The sequence below is a fragment of the Calonectris borealis genome, chromosome 1 (genome assembly GCF_964195595.1).
Source record: "Calonectris borealis chromosome 1, bCalBor7.hap1.2, whole genome shotgun sequence".
In the NCBI taxonomy this organism is placed as follows: domain Eukaryota; kingdom Metazoa; phylum Chordata; class Aves; order Procellariiformes; family Procellariidae; genus Calonectris; species Calonectris borealis.
The window spans coordinates 203,178,056-203,195,821 of NC_134312.1; the positions used below are offsets into that span (position 1 = coordinate 203,178,056).

At 38.8% G+C, this 17,766-nt stretch overlaps 1 protein-coding gene across 1 annotated transcript in view; it reads left to right on the top strand.

The window, feature by feature from the left end:
- GUCY1A2 (guanylate cyclase 1 soluble subunit alpha 2) overlaps nt 1–17,766 on the top strand; it is a 154,893-nt gene that overhangs the window by 20,875 nt on the left and 116,252 nt on the right. Inside the window, exon 4 of the mRNA XM_075140063.1 lies at nt 9,693–10,411. Coding sequence (XP_074996164.1) covers nt 9,693–10,411 — 719 coding nt within the window. The remainder of the gene's footprint in view (nt 1–9,692; nt 10,412–17,766) is intronic.

Genomic DNA, 17,766 nt, shown 5'->3' on the forward strand with positions numbered 1-17,766 from the left:
ATAGAGCTCTTCCTGCTTTAATCCACTGTAATTAAGGGAGCCATGTCCATCATGCTCACACTCTATAAACCATGTTTGATACCAGATCAATGGCACAGCTTTCCTTTGCAGTGACAGCTTCTGTGGCTGGAATATTTAATATAACTTTATATCCTTTTCAAAATAGTCCATGGACTCTGCTTTCTTTAATTGGTGTGTGCACACTTTTACAGTGTCCTTCACAAGCATATCATCCAAAGGAAAAACAAGTGACAACATATTGAAAGTTGAGAAAAAGAGAAGAGAAATCCTAGCTTCTAAAGGGAGCCTTTATATAAAGTTCCTAGTTTGAAACAAAGTATTTCAAAGAATAAGCGCTGGTATGTTTTATCCTGTTGACACACATAATGCTTTTAGCTGGCTAGCTAAGCTGTGTTCAAAGCAGATTGGTGGTGTTAGTTTGAACTTATTTTAGAAGTAATGATAAGAAAAAGATTCTTATGATGAAGTATATTATGTGGATGACTACCACATTTCTTTATTAGGTGACTATAAACTTATACTGAGGTATGTTAGAGAGAAAGATTGTATCTGAAGAGATTTCTTATTTGACCTTGGGCACGTTTTTATTCTTTGTGTGTCTCAATTTCCCGTCTGTATAATGGAGATAACAATTGGGTTTTTTTTAATCCTTTAAACCATATGTCAGTGCTGTTCAGATTTTAACCTTCTCAAAGCAAAGACGTTTTCATACCATTTGTACATTCAGCATTTTGAGCAATGACAGCCAAATCTTGTTTGGGACTGCTTTTGTCCCCGTAATTTAAAATAATTTGATTTCAAGTAAGGTTAGAGTGTGCATTTTGACTTACTGCAGCTAGTCAGAGTAAAGCAGACGACTTCCATGTAATTGCAAATTAAAACTTTGGCAACAGGAAAATAAGGATGAAAACTTTTTTTAATTGTTAGTCTGTAATTCCTACTTTAAGAAATATATTTTGGGACATAAAGCCTTCATGACCTGTCCTGCTTATCTGTTTTGCAGATATTCCAAGCAGGTCTGTGCTACTGAGCTTTACAAAGCAACAGAGAAATGCCCAGTTTTCATTTCTCAAGCCCACTGTGTACTTCTGATATATCACATGATGTTTTGCACATCCCAAATGCACAAACTAGATAAAAATTGTACAGCCTTCCCTTCATCGCCTCCAAACACTCTTTTCAAACGCTGCATACAATTAATGTAGCCTTTGTGGATGTGAACTGCTCTTCACTCTTATTTCAATCCTTCACAAAAAAAGAAATGGAGTTTCATGAAGGGAGTTACCTGTTTTCCTTTAAATGCCACCAGTATTTCCTTAGGAGCTTCTCTGCAGCTTGCTGAGGAGCTCTGTAATGTGTCATAACTTTAATAGTAAAACTAATGAAGAGTAATGTAAATTCTTAAATATCTGTACAAAAACTGTTGTGCAAAATTTGCAAAGCAGAAGTAGATGTTCATACTCAATCTTTAACAACATGGAAGAAATGTTGTCTTTGAAAGCCTATTTGTGTATTAGACTGCAATATCTAAATTGTATGTACTGCAGCACCATGCTATATACACTGCTTAATTAACACCTGCAACATCTTGAGTGCACAGCCTGAAGTTACATATGCACACGTAGCAGATAGTTGTTTCAACAAGGAGACCTGGAGAAATAATTGCACCTATCTGCCTTTCCATTGCTTAAGATGATAGAGAAAAACATTCTCTTCCATTTTTTTATTCAAGAAATTAATTTATGCAACACAATTCTTTTTCATCTGTTATAAAAAATTGACTCCTAAATGTAGTAGGACTACTACAATTACCTCATTTTCCTTAAAAAATGCACAGCATACATTAATGGCTCCTAAGTCAGCTCTGCATGTGGACTTAAATGTATTTTTCCTGTTAGGCATTCTTAACTCACAGGTTAACAGAAATGCTCGTCCTCTTGATTTTGCTTCTGAGAGTGGTGTGAGGACTTTGCTCCTCTGTCATTTCTAAGTGAATATCTTTTTGGGCATCTTCCATTTGGAGGATGATATGGCACAATGGCGAGGATTCCCACATCCCCTGGTGATAAGTTATGTGGAATCCCGGCCCAGAGCCCCATCCCGTCAGGGAGATAAATCATGTTTCTGGATTCAGCCTCCCTGAGACACTGAGGAGAAGGTGGAATCCATCGTTGGTGCAGGGATTTAGAGAGCTCTTGCTCTGAGTGACATTTGCTTGTCGCCACCAAAGATGATGTGTGCTGTAGGCTGCTTTATATAGAGCAAATCATTTCACGCCTAAATATATCTTGCAGGGCTGTTCCTTCATTTAGTACAAAGGACATAATTCTATAAAAGTAATTTGTTCTCTGTACATTTGTCAAAGATGAAGATCTGTGTTTCCTTTATGAAACTAAGAAAATCTCAGCTCTTACCCATATTTTCTAGTCAAAGAGGAGTAAATTTGGGATCATTCTGTGTAACTATTTAATAATAACAGCACATCACTGCTGAGAAATACTACATTTGAAGAGGCAGGAAATATGTTGAAAAGGAGATGCCAGGACAGATCTTAGCCTACAGTGAGGTTAGACCAGGTGATGTAATTGGAAAAGATGGACAAGGGTTTGGCACACTGACTGCTCGGCAGGTATCCAAAACCTGTAAATGCTTATATACTTAAAGTACATAAATTACTATCCCTTTCCTCTTCCTTTGAGCTAAGAACTGCAGATAGTCATTAGGATGCAACTAATTTAGGATACACAGCCTGATTTATAATTAAAGTTGTTGGTTTACGAATGGCGTAAAAGGAATTGTTACATGGCCCAGAGGACTGGGGATACTAATGGATTTTAATAATACTTGGAACTCTATCCTGGGGGGGGTCTAAGCTATACACACAGGACTCCTATTATTTAGCAGATGTTACAGCGCACTGGCAATGCAAAAGTAATCTAAACAAAAATCACATAATTCATGTGATTTCAAAACTGAAATGAATACATCTAAATTAGAAAAGGACAAATGTTTATACCAAATGCCCTTTGACGTCCCACTCTTCTCAAATCAGAGCTATTTATTGCTAGAAAGCAAATGAACTACCAGTAGATAGTGAGCATTTGAAGTTATGATGTACAATAACATCCTGTAGAAGTCTATTTATAAAGTAGAAGACATTCTGGGCATGATTCATTGACTAAATGTAGGTGTTTGCCATTATTTTAGTTGCTGTGGGGTATCTTGTGTGGCCTCTGTCAAACCTTCAAAAATGTGTAGGTCTCCCTTAAGTCCCATATCCTGGCAGATATAACTATCTGTTAGTTCTTTTGTAGATGTCTTGGAATGCCTTATGAAGACTCAAGTAGTATTAGATTTCTCTATTTAGTCAGCTGAATTGAGCCCTTTATATATGTGAGGAATTATGAGAGATGATTTTGCATTTAATGGGTAAAGCTTTTAGATTTCATTACAATTTTCTTCTTTCCAAGAAGTGAAGTTCTGTTCCCTATGTCAATTCAAGGACATATATGCTTATTTTAGTGCAAAAGCAAATTAAAGAACTCTGTTCTTATTGATGTTTGGTCTTTAGAGTTAACATGAAACAAACTGGATCTGCCTTATTTTTAGGAATCACCAATCTGATTGCAGTTTTCATTCAATAAATTCTGTGCAAATCTAAGAAGTGAGGTTTCCAAGATGTGACGGGGGACACAAAATGATGACAGTCTTGCTTCAGACAGCTTGGCTTTGCCTGCAGAACTGGCTGCTACTGAAAGCACTATATGGGGAAAAAAGTGAACATTGCCTGTTCTTAATAGCTCAGCTGAGCTTCCCGTGTCAGTAGTTTGGAGCAGAATCTTTTACACATATGCTGAGCGCAGGTGATCAGGTCCTCACTAAGAGGCAGTAATTACAATGATATTTCTAAGTATCATTTGTCAGAGGAGACCCTCACTTTAACAAAGAAAGAAAATGCCTCATTAAAATTGGATAAAACAAGTATTACAGGTGAACAAGTGTGAGGAATTCTTTTTAACAATAATTCTCATTTTTATCTTATAAAATCTTGAAAGATATGTAGGCCCTGTATGGCACTGTAAGAGAAGTGCAGTAAAAATTTTACAGTTGTGTGAAAACTATACGTAAAGGCATAAAATGATGTTATTGTATTTATATAAAACCCACTAAAAATGGTAATATAAAAATACTATCTGGATTCCCAGGATGATATAAATTCACCATCATAATGAAGTAAGATCAAAGCCCTTTATACAGTAATTAGATCCTGTACTAGGTCACTTACAAGCCAAATGATTCATCTAATGTATCTTCAGCATTAGCCTGAACACATCAAAACCTTTTTTATTGAGAGAGTAAACGTTGCTTTCACCTACCGTCTTAAATTATGCTTTGGAATTCTGAACTGCCACCTGGCTTTCTGTCCAAAAGACTGTTTAAGGAAAAGATCTTATTCATGCCAAAAATCTGCTAATCCAAAAACATTTAAGAGGTATTTGCTATAATTGAAAGTGGCAAATTCTGCTTCTGTCCACAGTGTGAGTTCTGGAATTGCATATTGAATTGTCCCATCCCCTTAATATGTGACATTTACAGATTCTTAACGGGTATCCCAGAAAAAAAGGTATTTTTCTATGCCAAAGGAATCAGATGCTAGCACTCTGCGACCATTGTCTCCATGATTTACTTTAAGGAAGAACTGGATGGCTTATAACTGCTTCTGCATGCTCTGCAAGTTAATGGATTACTTTGATGTTGTTATCACATCATTCATCTTCTATTTATTTCTGAAGAGTCTGATTTGTGATTTTCTTTATGGGAACAGATTCCTATCTAATTTTTCCACTTAGTAATGTAAAAAATACTTAGAAATACAGTATTAGTTCCTTGACGTTTTGTAGTGGGTTTGCAGTTTACAGGAACTGCTGAAAAGAAAATGAAGAAGGACCTTTTACTAGCATGTTATTACAGGATGAAGTCATCTATTTCTGTTCCAGTTCAGTGAAATACTTAATTTGTACTTTGAGCCTATGTTTAAAGACTTTGGTAATTTTGGATCTGGCTCACAAGTATAGGATCTCTTTTCTGAACGTCTTTGAGACGCATTTTCAAAGGATAATAATAGACCTTATATAGTGCTTTTGTCATAGATCCTAAAGTGCTTTGTAATGGAGGCCCAGAGCAATATCTTCATTCTACGGTTGCTTTGCCTCAATTTCCTTCTACAATGTGCATATTTAATTTCTCTTCACTATGGGCTAGAATAAAAATGGCATTGTAAGAAAAAGCAACAGAAAGAAACTACTAAGTAAAAAAACTTAGCAAAGACATGTGATTTGTCCTCTTGAAGAAGTGGATTAAGTGGTAAAACCACAGTGGATCACTTTCCAGGAAGAAAGTAAATTGAGACTGATGAGTTTTCAGAATTTCATTCAGTATATTAGTAGGAGGTTGCTAAATAGCAGAAGCTCAAAATAACAAATGGCTTCACTTGGGCAACAGCAGAGAGAGTTGGGATGAATTTGGGTTTATTCTGTATCACTACTGTTCAGTGAAGTGACTTGATGAAACTAAGGAAGACTTTTTCCTACTTAACGATTGCAAGCTAGTGCCCATTAGGAAGCCCTGTCTATGGTTGCCAGGGTCATGCATGAGGCGATATGGGAGCGCAGCGCCTCTGCATTTGGAAGTGCTGGCCATGCATACAGATCTCAAATACTACTTTTTTCTGGGCAGCTGAATGAAAATTTTGATTAGAGGTCCACAGTGAAAAAAAAAGAATGGAAATGCCAGCTTTTCAGAAAGGAATAGCAAATAATCGATTTTGAAGAACAGAAGTTGACTCACATTTTCAGTGCCATCTTCAATTTGAATTATTCCACTGCAAAATCCAAATGAAAACAAAATGACGATGCAGAGAAAGAATTTAATCTGAGACGAGTTTGAAAAGATTAGGCTGTTTATGCAGATGTATAACCTGAAGGTTATAAAGATTATTTTGATGATTTTATTTGTCTTTTCTCAAAATAAAAGAAACAACAAAGGAAATACTGGATACGTTGGAATTGGAAGTCACACTGAATGTAATTTTTAAAGATAAAAATTAGCCTGTGGAAGTCTCCAAATGTAGTAAAGTATGCACTATAGAGACAATGAGTTCTGCTAATTTTTTTAACAAGCAGGTTTTTCTATATGTAATAAAACCATCTCCCGATCTGGTAGTTCCATCCATTTCAGTGAATAAGCCAAACATCTACTGTAGCAGCTAGGGAGGAGCTTCCTCAAAACCATGTTTTTTCATGATTTTCCATCAGATTTTACAGTTTTTCTATAGCATCTGATACCAGTCACTAGTGAGAGAAGATCTCAGAGCAGCTGAAGAGCCATCTGATGCAGTCTGACATTTTCTCTCCTTGTGATGATGACGGTCATTTCTATTGTCTCTTGAAAGCTAAATATATCCAGTAAGTATAGAGAAAGGGGTAGGGAGAAACTCCACAGAAGATGCTCAGAAGATTGGGATAATTTATGTGGTAGTAAATGAAAAGGTTATGATGAAATATATAGAGAGTTAATGTTAAGTAAATGTGTGCTTCTGTTCATCATTTGTTTCAATAGGAGAGGCAGGAATAAGTCAGTAAAAATACAGATTAAGTATTTTGTGCAATTTCATACAAGTACATCACTGAAGTCAAGAGCTTTGTAGGAATACAGAAAAAAAATAGTTTGTGTGTGTTTGTATAGTAGGAATTCAAATAAAGATTTTTTTATGTAAAGAAAAACCATCATGCTTCAAGCAAAAATTGACCTCATATTGGTGAGGCTTAGGAAGAAACTTGCCTGATAGGTATGTTATACTTGTTTGTTTTAGAAGGTTGTTTGACTTCGTTTAATTTTCTCAGTGCCTATTATTAGGAAGAAAATTCCCGATTAAGGCAGACCAGCAGTTTGGTCGGGCTTGAGCATATGCATTTTTCTATTCTGAGCTAATCTAATTTTCTGCTGGTACTGTGTGTAACTCAATTCAAAGCTTAAATGTTTTTAAAAGTAGTGGCACATCCTCGAGCCAGGTCATTGACCTGAATTTCACAGTATAATTCACGTTGCTTGGAGTCAGTTGTGTCCATATTGAACAGCCAGTCCTCCAGGGCGGACAAGACGACCAATCTAAGACAATCAGCAAAATCTTAGGCCAAATACTAAGATACAACTCCCGTTAATGATAATGACACAAGGCTTAGATATGTGGCAGTAAAGTACACGAATGATCAGTTCTGCATATCCTATTTTCAGTTAGTGGCGCCAGGGCAACTGACTGTTTTACTGTAATTTTATAATTTAAAGACAGCCCACCTACGCTATCATTTTGGGCAGCTTCGTGGGATGTTACATAGTTCTGTAATAGTATTTGGTCATTTGCAGGAACAGCTCAGGGGTTTCTGGTACTATCCTGTTCCCATGCTTTCAGGGCCTCTGCAATCTTACTGCCTTGGGTGCCCCTGCTGGACTGCTCGCACACAGACTTCTAAAGCTATTCGCAATTTATTCTACAGAACAATGAGATTTGAAAGTATGCATATGTGTGTGTGTGTATACATACGAACATGATAATTTCTTAGCTCCTTGCTGTTAATATCCAGTTATGACAATGATATTGGTATGGGTTAGAATTTAAATCTTTTTGGGTTATGGTGAGTATTTTTATGGACAATATTGCAATACTATGCTATGCAGACGTAGCAGTAATGAGTCAGGAATTGGCACACTGTCCTCTGAGTCAGGATATTAGGGGGCATTGTGTACCAGAGGTACTTTCTTTTGGCTTAGCCGCAGATCTGACCATCTGTGGTCATAAAAGATCCTGGGAATATTTTTGTAATAACCTAGTTTAGTGACCAAATTTGATTATGAGTAATGGCATTTGAATGAACTTTCCCAAATTATTACTATTACTTCTTTCATAAACTATGCTTGGTCATGTTGTCATGTTGTCCTGTTTATATATGTAATTTTATGCATTTCAATCTGCTATTAATCATATCGAAGGTCCAAACAAAACTATTGTTGCAGATAGATAGTTTGCAAAGCTGTGGAATGCTCAGATCCCTTGTGAATATTGATTGTTACAACTATGCCTGTGTGCATAGGTAGTTCAGACACTGCCTTGAGATGATCAAAGGTTATTGTCTGCAAACAACAGATGAATGACTTCTTCTGTCCCCTGTTATACCTCTTGGGCATGAAAGTCACTAATCACACTGTTCTTCCAAATTTAAAAGCCTACAAGCAATCTAAACAAACAGTGAGAAGTTTGGTGGTCCACTGGGATCTTATCAATGTTATAAAGCATGCTGAATACATCTTAAAATAAAGAGCCTGTAGTGCCCTTAGGAAATAAGTAACTGCCCTTCATTTCTGTTAGAATTCAAGATAAATTTTAAGGTGTTTGACTGTTTCACTGAAATTTGATATATTTCACTACACTGGAAGAACTATGTTGTTAATTCCTCTATTAATTTCCTTTGAAAACTCTTGCTGGATATTTGTAATTCACATACAACCGATTCATACTTCTCTTTCTTCTATTACAGCTTAGAACAATACAAACATATATGATAAATTTTGTAACTCTACTATGTGATGTAGGGATTATATACAGATGAGATTTAACAGAGCATGTCTTCCCTAAAATAAGACAGAGGAAAATATTTAATAATCATCTCAGGATTATTTTTTCTAGGTTATCCTTAAAATGGTAAATAACAAACTGGAGTAGGTTTTGATACACATTTGTATCCAGGGACTTCCATCACTGATACTTTTTCATCCCTTCAGCAACACCAGCCTTATCACCTCTGAAAATCAAAACCTTTTGAATTTCTGTGATGGAGACTTGAAGTGACATTGTGAGATATCACAGAGCTGTCCCATCTACTAGCAGTTTAGATCACTCTAAGAGGCAGGGTTTTTTTTAAAAGATGGGTCAGTGTAGAAGCCTAAAATAGAAAGGCTTTGCTCTCCTTTGCAGGCAACAAAGAAGAAGTAATTATTCCTTTCTATCTTCTGGCAGTGCCCAATAGCTACAATGAGAAAAGTATTTTGTCTGGAAAAAATCCCAAAACCCACAGCCCCCCTTCCCCAGCTACTAAAATGTCATCTGACTGCAGGGCTTTACATTGCTTATTGAAAGCCAAAGGCCTAACTTTGAGTCCCAGTAGCTTATTCTTCAAGCTGGTAAGAGCTGGATCCCTTGCAGAGGCAGTGAACGGAAGGGCTATAAAAGCAGAAGCCTCATTTGTGACTAGGTCAACAATGGAAGGGATGCACCCGTGGCTGGGTGCATTCACACAGCAGACTGCATGTGACATGCAAAAGTCAGGGAAATTATAATGTATTCTGGCTTCCAGCAGGGAAGAGGAGACAAGCAAGTGTAAATTCCACAAGTAGCTGGCTGAGACAGTGATCTGAAAGCATGAGGACTAAAAATGACAGGCAAAAATGGCTTCTAGGGTTATTCCCTAGAAGAGAAAACGGAAGTCTCATGGGTAGGTATCCAGTGAAAAAGCCACTCTCACTGACTTGGAAAAATACTGGGCAAATAGAGAACAAAGGGAAGATGCGACACAGTAGCAATACTATGTTGTTGATATCAGTGTTTCATTGTCCTATAGGTTTGAAGTTTGAGGAAATGCAAGAAAAGTTTGGGGAGGAATTCTTCAATATCTGCTTTGATGAGAATGAAAGAGTTCTTCGAGCTGTAGGTGGAACCCTTCAAGACTTCTTCAATGGCTTTGATGCTTTGCTGGAGCACATTAGAACTTCATTTGGAAGACAGGCCACCCTGGAATCCCCTTCTTTCCTATGCAAAGAGCTCCCTGAAGGCAATCTCATGCTTCATTACTTTCACCCACATCAGATTGTGGGATTTGCAATGATGGGAATGATAAAGGCAGCAGCAAAGAAGATTTACCGCTTGGAAGTAGAAGTAGAACAGGTCACTAACGATAAGTTGTGTTCAGAGGGGACGAACCAAGGTAACTGCAGCTGTCTGACTTTCCTTATCAAAGAACATGAAAATGCAAACATCACAAAAGCACTTCCACCGGGAACTTCCCAGTCCCCCTTAGACCTGAGGGTTAGCATCAGCACCTTCTGCAGAGCTTTCCCCTTTCACCTGATGTTTGATCCAAACATGCTGGTTCTCCAGCTTGGAGAAGGTCTTAGGAAGCAGCTCAGATGTGACACTCATAAAACTCTGAAATTCCAAGACTGCTTCGACATAGTTTCTCCTAAAATCAGTGCCACATTTGAACGAGTTCTCCTGAGATTATCTACTCCCTTTGTCATTCGGACCAAACTTGAGGATTCTGGCTCTGAAAATAAAGATAAGGTAAGAACAATAATTTGGAAGGGAATGTGTGTATATGTGTGTGATGGGAGAGGATTATTTATTCAGAGAGAAGCCCCTCAAGTCCTGTGTACTCTGGAAAGCTCACTTATGCCTTGCAAACGGGCTAAGTGGTATTCCCCAGCCAAGTGAATATTTTCCTGAATTAGTTACAAGCTTTGCCTGTGATGTTGTAGCAAATAGTGACATTGCCATTCAGAAAATTGTGCACTGTGGAGTTGAATAGTGCAGTTTAAATCAAAAGGGTGAGGATTTTACAAAATGCCCATATCTAAACCTTAATTTTACTCCAGCTATATTATGATAACAGTAATAGTTATTAAGCCATTTACTAGGGAATAGTTTTCAGTATATTTTCTGAAAGATTCTTACTACAGAGTTCACACTGCCACTTTATTACATCCTACTTCCCTATTTTGAAATGCTGCTTTCCTGTGTTTTTTCTTATCTCTCACCCTGCACTCAAGGGAACCAGAACTGTAAGTGGTACCAAGTATCACTTATGCCAGTTTTAATGCTTTTCAGTCATTTAAATAGGTACTTGTCCTTCTACACTGCCTCTTACCTCAGTGTTTTAGAAGAGAGCTACCTTAACTAGTGCGCCCTATGTCGAGTTCAGTGCATCCCGGGTGAGTTAGGTGAGAACCTGTCTTCTAGAGTGGATCTCTACAAAGGTTGGATGGAGTTTGTCTCATTGAATATCCTTGAATTATAGGAAAGTTTTTTGGTGTGAAGTTGGGTTCCAGCTTTAGGCACCAGAGTACTTACGCTTAATGCTTACATTGAAAGCCTATGTGTGGGTGCCTTGGAAATACTGCTGCCCTAAGTGAACAATTATTGATTTTCAGGGTTTTTAAGAGATAGCACCCAAAAATAGTCAATCTCAATCACACTGGATACTTAGACACCTAAGTTCTGCCTATGGGTGCCGCATTGCCACATTGCCACATTGCCACACACTGGATACGGCTTGAGAAACTCCATCTCTGTTTTGCTACCTACACTGGGCCAGAGTTTCAGAAAGACTCCTGTGGTAGCTGCATATCGAGTTCTGGGTTCTGTTCAAAATATAGCCACTTCTGACAGCAGCAATGTTTCCAGCTTCTCTTTGGCTCTGCTCTTTGGCACCAATAAACATGTTTTTGCTGCATTTTCCCCTGGAAACAACGTGTTCCCCCAAGAGAAGCAAACTAGTGCTTCTCATTTTGTATGAACTGATGTAATTCAACCTATTTAAAACCAAAAGTGAGTTTATTTTTCAGAATCTGTCCTCAAAAGTCACCCTAGCCTTTAATTATGAAAAGGAAATGTTGTGTGAAAAGTTTGGAGGTGTTGGCTTTGAGCTACCTTTTGGCACAATCATTTCTCCTTTGAAAGAGGCTTGTGCTCTGCTTCTTCCTTCCTTAGAGCCTGCCCATCCCTCTCAGGCACCTTCCCCTGCCCTGGGACAGAGTCACAGCCCTTCAACCATCTTCTACACTTCATGAATCTGCTGTAAATCACTCTGAAGAGGAAGAAGGTTTTGGCGTGGGCGGGGGGAGGGGGGCTTTTAAAACTTTTTTTCCTATCTAATTACAAGTTAAACAAACAAAACATTCTCTTACCTGGACAGGTTTCATATGCTTGTGGCTTGCTCATAGGAGAAGTGGCAGGGGTGGAGCTTGCTGGAGGCAGGTTTAAGCAGCCAGTTTGGGAAGCAACTCTGATTTCAAAAGCTTGTTCTGTACTATCAAGCTGTGCAGCTCTTGAGTACATCCTTGTGCCATTGCTGTGTTTGTACCATGTGTCATTACAGGTGGGTAATGAATCGAATCAGCGGTGGACCCAGCTACCACTTGGGAGAGTGACCCTCTCTGTCTTAAAGTCATGTGTAGAGTCAGACCCTGAACAAGTGTCAGCACTAGCACCGTAGTAGCAATTCAGATTTTCTTGAGAAGCAGGTAAAAGGGAATGGCAGTAAAGGAAATCCTTTGTCTGCCAGCAGTTAGGAGAAAAATTGTGTCTTGAACAGTAAGGTGTAAATGAGAGAGAAAAAGTGCTGGTGGGGTGCAGGGGACCTGAGGTAAATGTGCTGCAGGCATGGGAATTAATTTGAGAATGTCAGTTTAGCTGAAGAGGTATTTTCTTCTGACTCACCTGTTTTATAAGCACTTTCCAAAAGTTTCTGTTTGTGAGTAAGTTAAACAAAGCTTTGTGAGTAGTTAAACGAAGCTCAGCGTGTGATGCATTTTGCTAGATATTCCCTTTTTTTCCAAAATGAAAGGTTGCACAGATTCAGAGCTTGTGGTTGTCTTGCTTACATAGATTTTGAGAGGAGCGACATGGCAATACTGTTATGTCATGCTCAAGTCTTTAATATCTCCCAGATAAAAAAAATAGACTGAGCCTTGGGAACTGCATGCCATATTATTTTCCCAGAGCTCATGTCATTCATGTAGCTCATTTTGGAATTCTTTTCAATTTGCCAACACTTGTTTGGAAGTTGAATATTGGACAGGTAGATCAGTGGCTGTAAGCATAACCCCGCTCAAAAGTTAGCAGTAACTGACTTCAGTATTTCCCTACTACTTTGTCACACACTTCTGCTCAGTTCATACTGGAATTGCATCCCACTTATAGCTATTTATCTTTTTTTTAGAAAATTCTGACTCTGCAATAACCTCAACACTTTTCAGACTTGGTTACTCTAAATGACAATTGAAGGGATGTGACCCAGACAACTCTGCTGCAGTTTTGAAGCTGTTTAGATGTCTCAGTGGTTCCTCAGGAAATCAAAAATGTTTTAAAAACCTTTGCAATGAACAGAGGAACCTTTCAGCCTCTCTTCAAAGCACTTTTATCTTCATTTCAATACATAAATTAGATCTTTTTTCGGTGAGAAAGACAATTTTCATTTAGTCCTGACACCAGCCTGCGTTCAGATGAAAGTAAGTCACAAATCATGATCTTTCTCTAACTCAGCACCCAGAAGCAAATTAAAAAAACCACCTGTCCTGACTTTCAGGGTGCTTAGCGCTTGTCCCATTTATGCAAAGGCTCATTTGTGTGCTTCGATTTACTGGGATTTGAATCACTGGAATAAATGACTTGGCTTTATAACACTATCCTAAATTTCTGATGTGAGGCCTATGAGGTGTGGGTGATAGGTAGCACTTCCTGCAGAGATGTATGTACACCTTATGCAGAAGCACAGCCTCATGCATTAATACATCAATATCTGAGCAAAGTTTTGTTAATCTGATATGTCACCAGCTGTTCCTTGGAGCTCAGAGCATTTACAGGATCCCATTGTTGTAGAGACCAAACAGGAAAAAGAACTCCCCACCTGAAGAACATGGACTCTATAGCTCTAATCCCAATTTTCAACACCTGGGTCATAATTCTAATGTTTTGATGTTTGCTTGGCTGATATTTCAGCCTCCATTATATAATGGACACATGCGGACAACGCAAGCATTGATTCCGCAAAATAGTAAGCAATAGTATAAATTTATTAGGTCAGCAGTCTCAATGACTTTACCTGAACTTGTCATAAGTTTGCAACTCAACACACTTGTAAGTCTGTGGAGAATAAGAACCAAATTGTAAAAACTAATCCAGAATAAGATGGTTTACTTCCACCATTTCTTCCCTCCCTCCTTCTGTCCTTCCATTTTATTTTCTGCAGTGATGAACTTATCCACACGGATGCTTTGGGTTTTTTCTTGATTATTCTGAACATTCAAAATTGTCTATATGAACAATTATGACTGTCTTTAGATCAGGTTTCCTACTATCCATACAGCTCTTTAGATGTATAAAAGCTGAATGTGATCGGCCTCTGAGGTTTCCAGTTTTCCCATGCAGCTAAACTCTTGTTACTGTTTGTTGTTTATAGTATGATACTACCCAGATGCTGAAGGGAGTATTAGGACCCTGTTGCTCTACTTCTTGTACAAACATTCTGTTGTTTTTCGCATTTCACGCTAATTTTTATTCAGGTTTTTTTTTTTGTTTAACCAGAGAGCTTCACTTGCATGCAATCAGATTTTCTAAATTTTGGGTATTATCCCTAAATAACAAGATGACAAATATTGCTGTTTCACCTCTCTAAGGAAACTCATTTTACACCTCTCTCTCTGGGAGCAATTATTTATTGCAACAATCAAAAATACATTTATTGTGGCAAGTAACCATTTGGGATTTATTGCGTATAGCTTCCCACATGGTTAATACAACTGTACTCCACAAGAGTTTAATGAAAGTTAGTGGAGTCACATATGGAATAACATATAATTTAAATTGAGAGGACTGGGTCTGAACTTGTCTGCTGGAGTGTTCTGAAGCCCCTGTCAAGCCCATCCACTGAGGTTTTCTTTCCGTGAAGATGCTGGCATGCGAGGGAGCTGGTGGTTGCACACTGCCACGCAGGAGGACAAAAGCTGCCTTCTTCTAGGCACCCCACAGTCCTCGGTGGTGGGTCCTCCTGGCCAAGCGACCATCTGGGAAGCACCACCGCTCCCTTGCTGGCAGCACCTCCAGGTGTTTGCGCAAAGCACCCCAAGTCTCTCCCTGACTCTCTCACCTGTGCAGAGTGTGTGTTGACATGACTGTTTCAGTGTTTTACTTGTGAGCACTGTTTAGACATGTGTGGTATCAACATTGCTGTCTCCCATCTGAGCTTCTGCAGGACTTCCACTTCCTTTTCCAATAGAAGTCAATTCCTCATCTCTGTGAGTCACCGTTGTTTTTAAGGTGACCATCTTTTACCATGTCTCTTTGTATATGCTATTTGTTTTCACAGAGCTCCCCAATGGATGTTACCTGATTCTGCTGCCTCAATGACTTTGCCTTTTTCAAGAACCTGGTAACTTCCCCCTCACCTTAATGGTGAGACCTTGCACAAATCGTTCTTTTAGTTGCCACCAAGGCCACATTTCAAGTTTTCATTGAAAGTGCATCATAGGAATTTTCCACTTTGTCTTTTTTTGCAGAGAACAAGACAAAATGCTGGTAACACAGCAGTAAGGTGTGCGTGTAGCGTGGGTGCAGGTGGGCAGCTCTTCCATCATTTCCTGACCAGACAAGGGCTGGAAGCTCCTGATAGGTACTTCCTGGGTATAGTCGTTTTCTGACAATACTAATGAACAAGGCTGTCTGTGACATGATGTAAATACTTGCCTCTTTGACAGTATAGTGAGACAGCTGGAGCTTCTTCATTTTTTGGTGGTATGGGAAGACAAGGACTGACTCTTGGTTTTCCTCTCCTGGCTAACATCCTCCTCACGTGCCACTCCTGTGCCACCAGTGCTAGGCAGATCAAGAGGAGACGGGCTACCCTCGTGGGGACCCACCGCGTCCCCAGGGACTCGATCCAGACCCAGTGCTCTCAGTGCACAGATTGACAGGACGAGCCCTGCCAGCACTCGTTTGTGGGTGCCTTTCTGAAACTGTGACTTGGCATGCAGTTGGCAAGAAAGTTGGAAGTGAATCATGAAAGAAATTATTTGATTCCCTGCCAGATACTGTGCAGCTGTATTTTCTGTGTCCTACTGCTCTCCTGCTCAGACTAAGAGCCCTTTTCCACCTTTGAAATCAATCAGTTTTTATAAGGATACTCACTGGCCTTTGACTTACTGTTAGACCTGCGAACACTTTAATTCATAGAATCTGTCTAAAGCTGGCACCTAAAACTGCATTACTGAAGGTGGCCAGAATTTTTCTAGTGGAATGTATTCTCTTTGAATATGCCATTTTATTAAAATCACAACTTCCCAGGGATTTGGCAAAATTTACTTTTATTGTGTTAAAATATTTTGTTCAATAATTTTAGATTTAAAATACTTTTTATTAGGAAAAAGTCTTACATTTATATTTATATTATAATACAACAACATTTAAAAAATATGAAACATTGGGTTTGACGAAAAGAATCCTCTGAAAATTTTATATTGCAAGAAGTTCCAAATATCACATATAATTCAGATTTTCAAGAAACATCAACTCTGTAATGATAAAACGTCCAGCAAAATGGTAGTATCAGCTTTTTATAGCTCTACTGATTGCACAGGCTGTCTAAGCCAGCACCTCAGCTGTTGTCAGTGGGGAGGAGAGGTTTGAGCTAGACTGCACCAGCAGGAATTTGTCCCAGTGTACTGATTTAGGTAAATGCATGAATAAAAAAAAATAAACTGGTCCAGAGCCAAGATTTAAAAAGTGTACCTGGAAAGTTAGATTCTGAAGTATATAGATAGGCATGTAGTAAATGGCCAGATTTCTAAAAATGCTGAGTAATAAACAACTATTCACTTTAAAATGAGGGCCGATTCAGTGGAAGCTGGTGGGAATTTCCCCCGTTCATTTCCATTGTTTTGCTTAACTATGGCGTTACTTATCTAGTCCTTCTTCTATGGTATGAGGAAGTGCCATCTCTAGGTCAAACACTTCCTCGGCTGTGTATTTGCCATGTATGATCAGATCAAAACTCCATCCAGTCCAGCATGTTGACTCTTACAGTGACCAACAGAAAATGTTTAATGAAAAATATAAGAAAAAGTTCAAGCCTGCAGTGCTATTTTCTGTAATACACACTCCCAGCTTTTAGCTCTCCCAGGATGAAAGCGCATCCTCTTGCAGTGGCATCCAGGATGTGGCACCTGATAGCCGCTGCAGGACCACTCCTCCATGATTTTCTCTAGCACCTTTTGAGCCAGGGGAAGACTCTTGGCTTTGTGACATCCTGTGGACATAAGGTCCACTCTTTACTAGAAACTGTGAAGATGAGACCTCTCTGGTTGGTGGCCACTTTCAGCCAGGTCTGTGGGGACATCGTGTGCAGAGTGGAACAGCTGCCGAGGAAGCCTGCTTACCCATTGCTTCAGTAGAGCACTTTCCCATTATGTTTGTTGACCATTGGAAACTGTATAAAAATAACACTTTTTCAAATCCAGGAAGTACATTGTCCCTTTTTTATATTGAGAGTCTATTCTTTATCTGCTACTTTTTGTTTTTATTCTGGACCAACTGAATGAAACGAGCAGTCGTGACACTGGCAGACTAATTTAAAACCCACCACACAAAATCTTGAAGTGTTTTGCGTTTGCTCTGTAACTGTGTTTTTCTGCCTCTCCTAATAAAATTCAAATGAAGTGGTCTGAAAGTCATTCTAGCATGAGGGACATCTGTCACTTATGATCTAGAAATTCTAATCTTTCCCAGAGCTGATTTATTCACAGGCAGTCAGCCTTTGACACTAAGCTCCCATTGCTTTGCAGGCTCCTGGAGCTCTCAGAATCAAATTGTGTCTTCTGTTTCTGCTAATGCTAATATCCCACCCGTTTGCTTGTCAAAATGTGTTT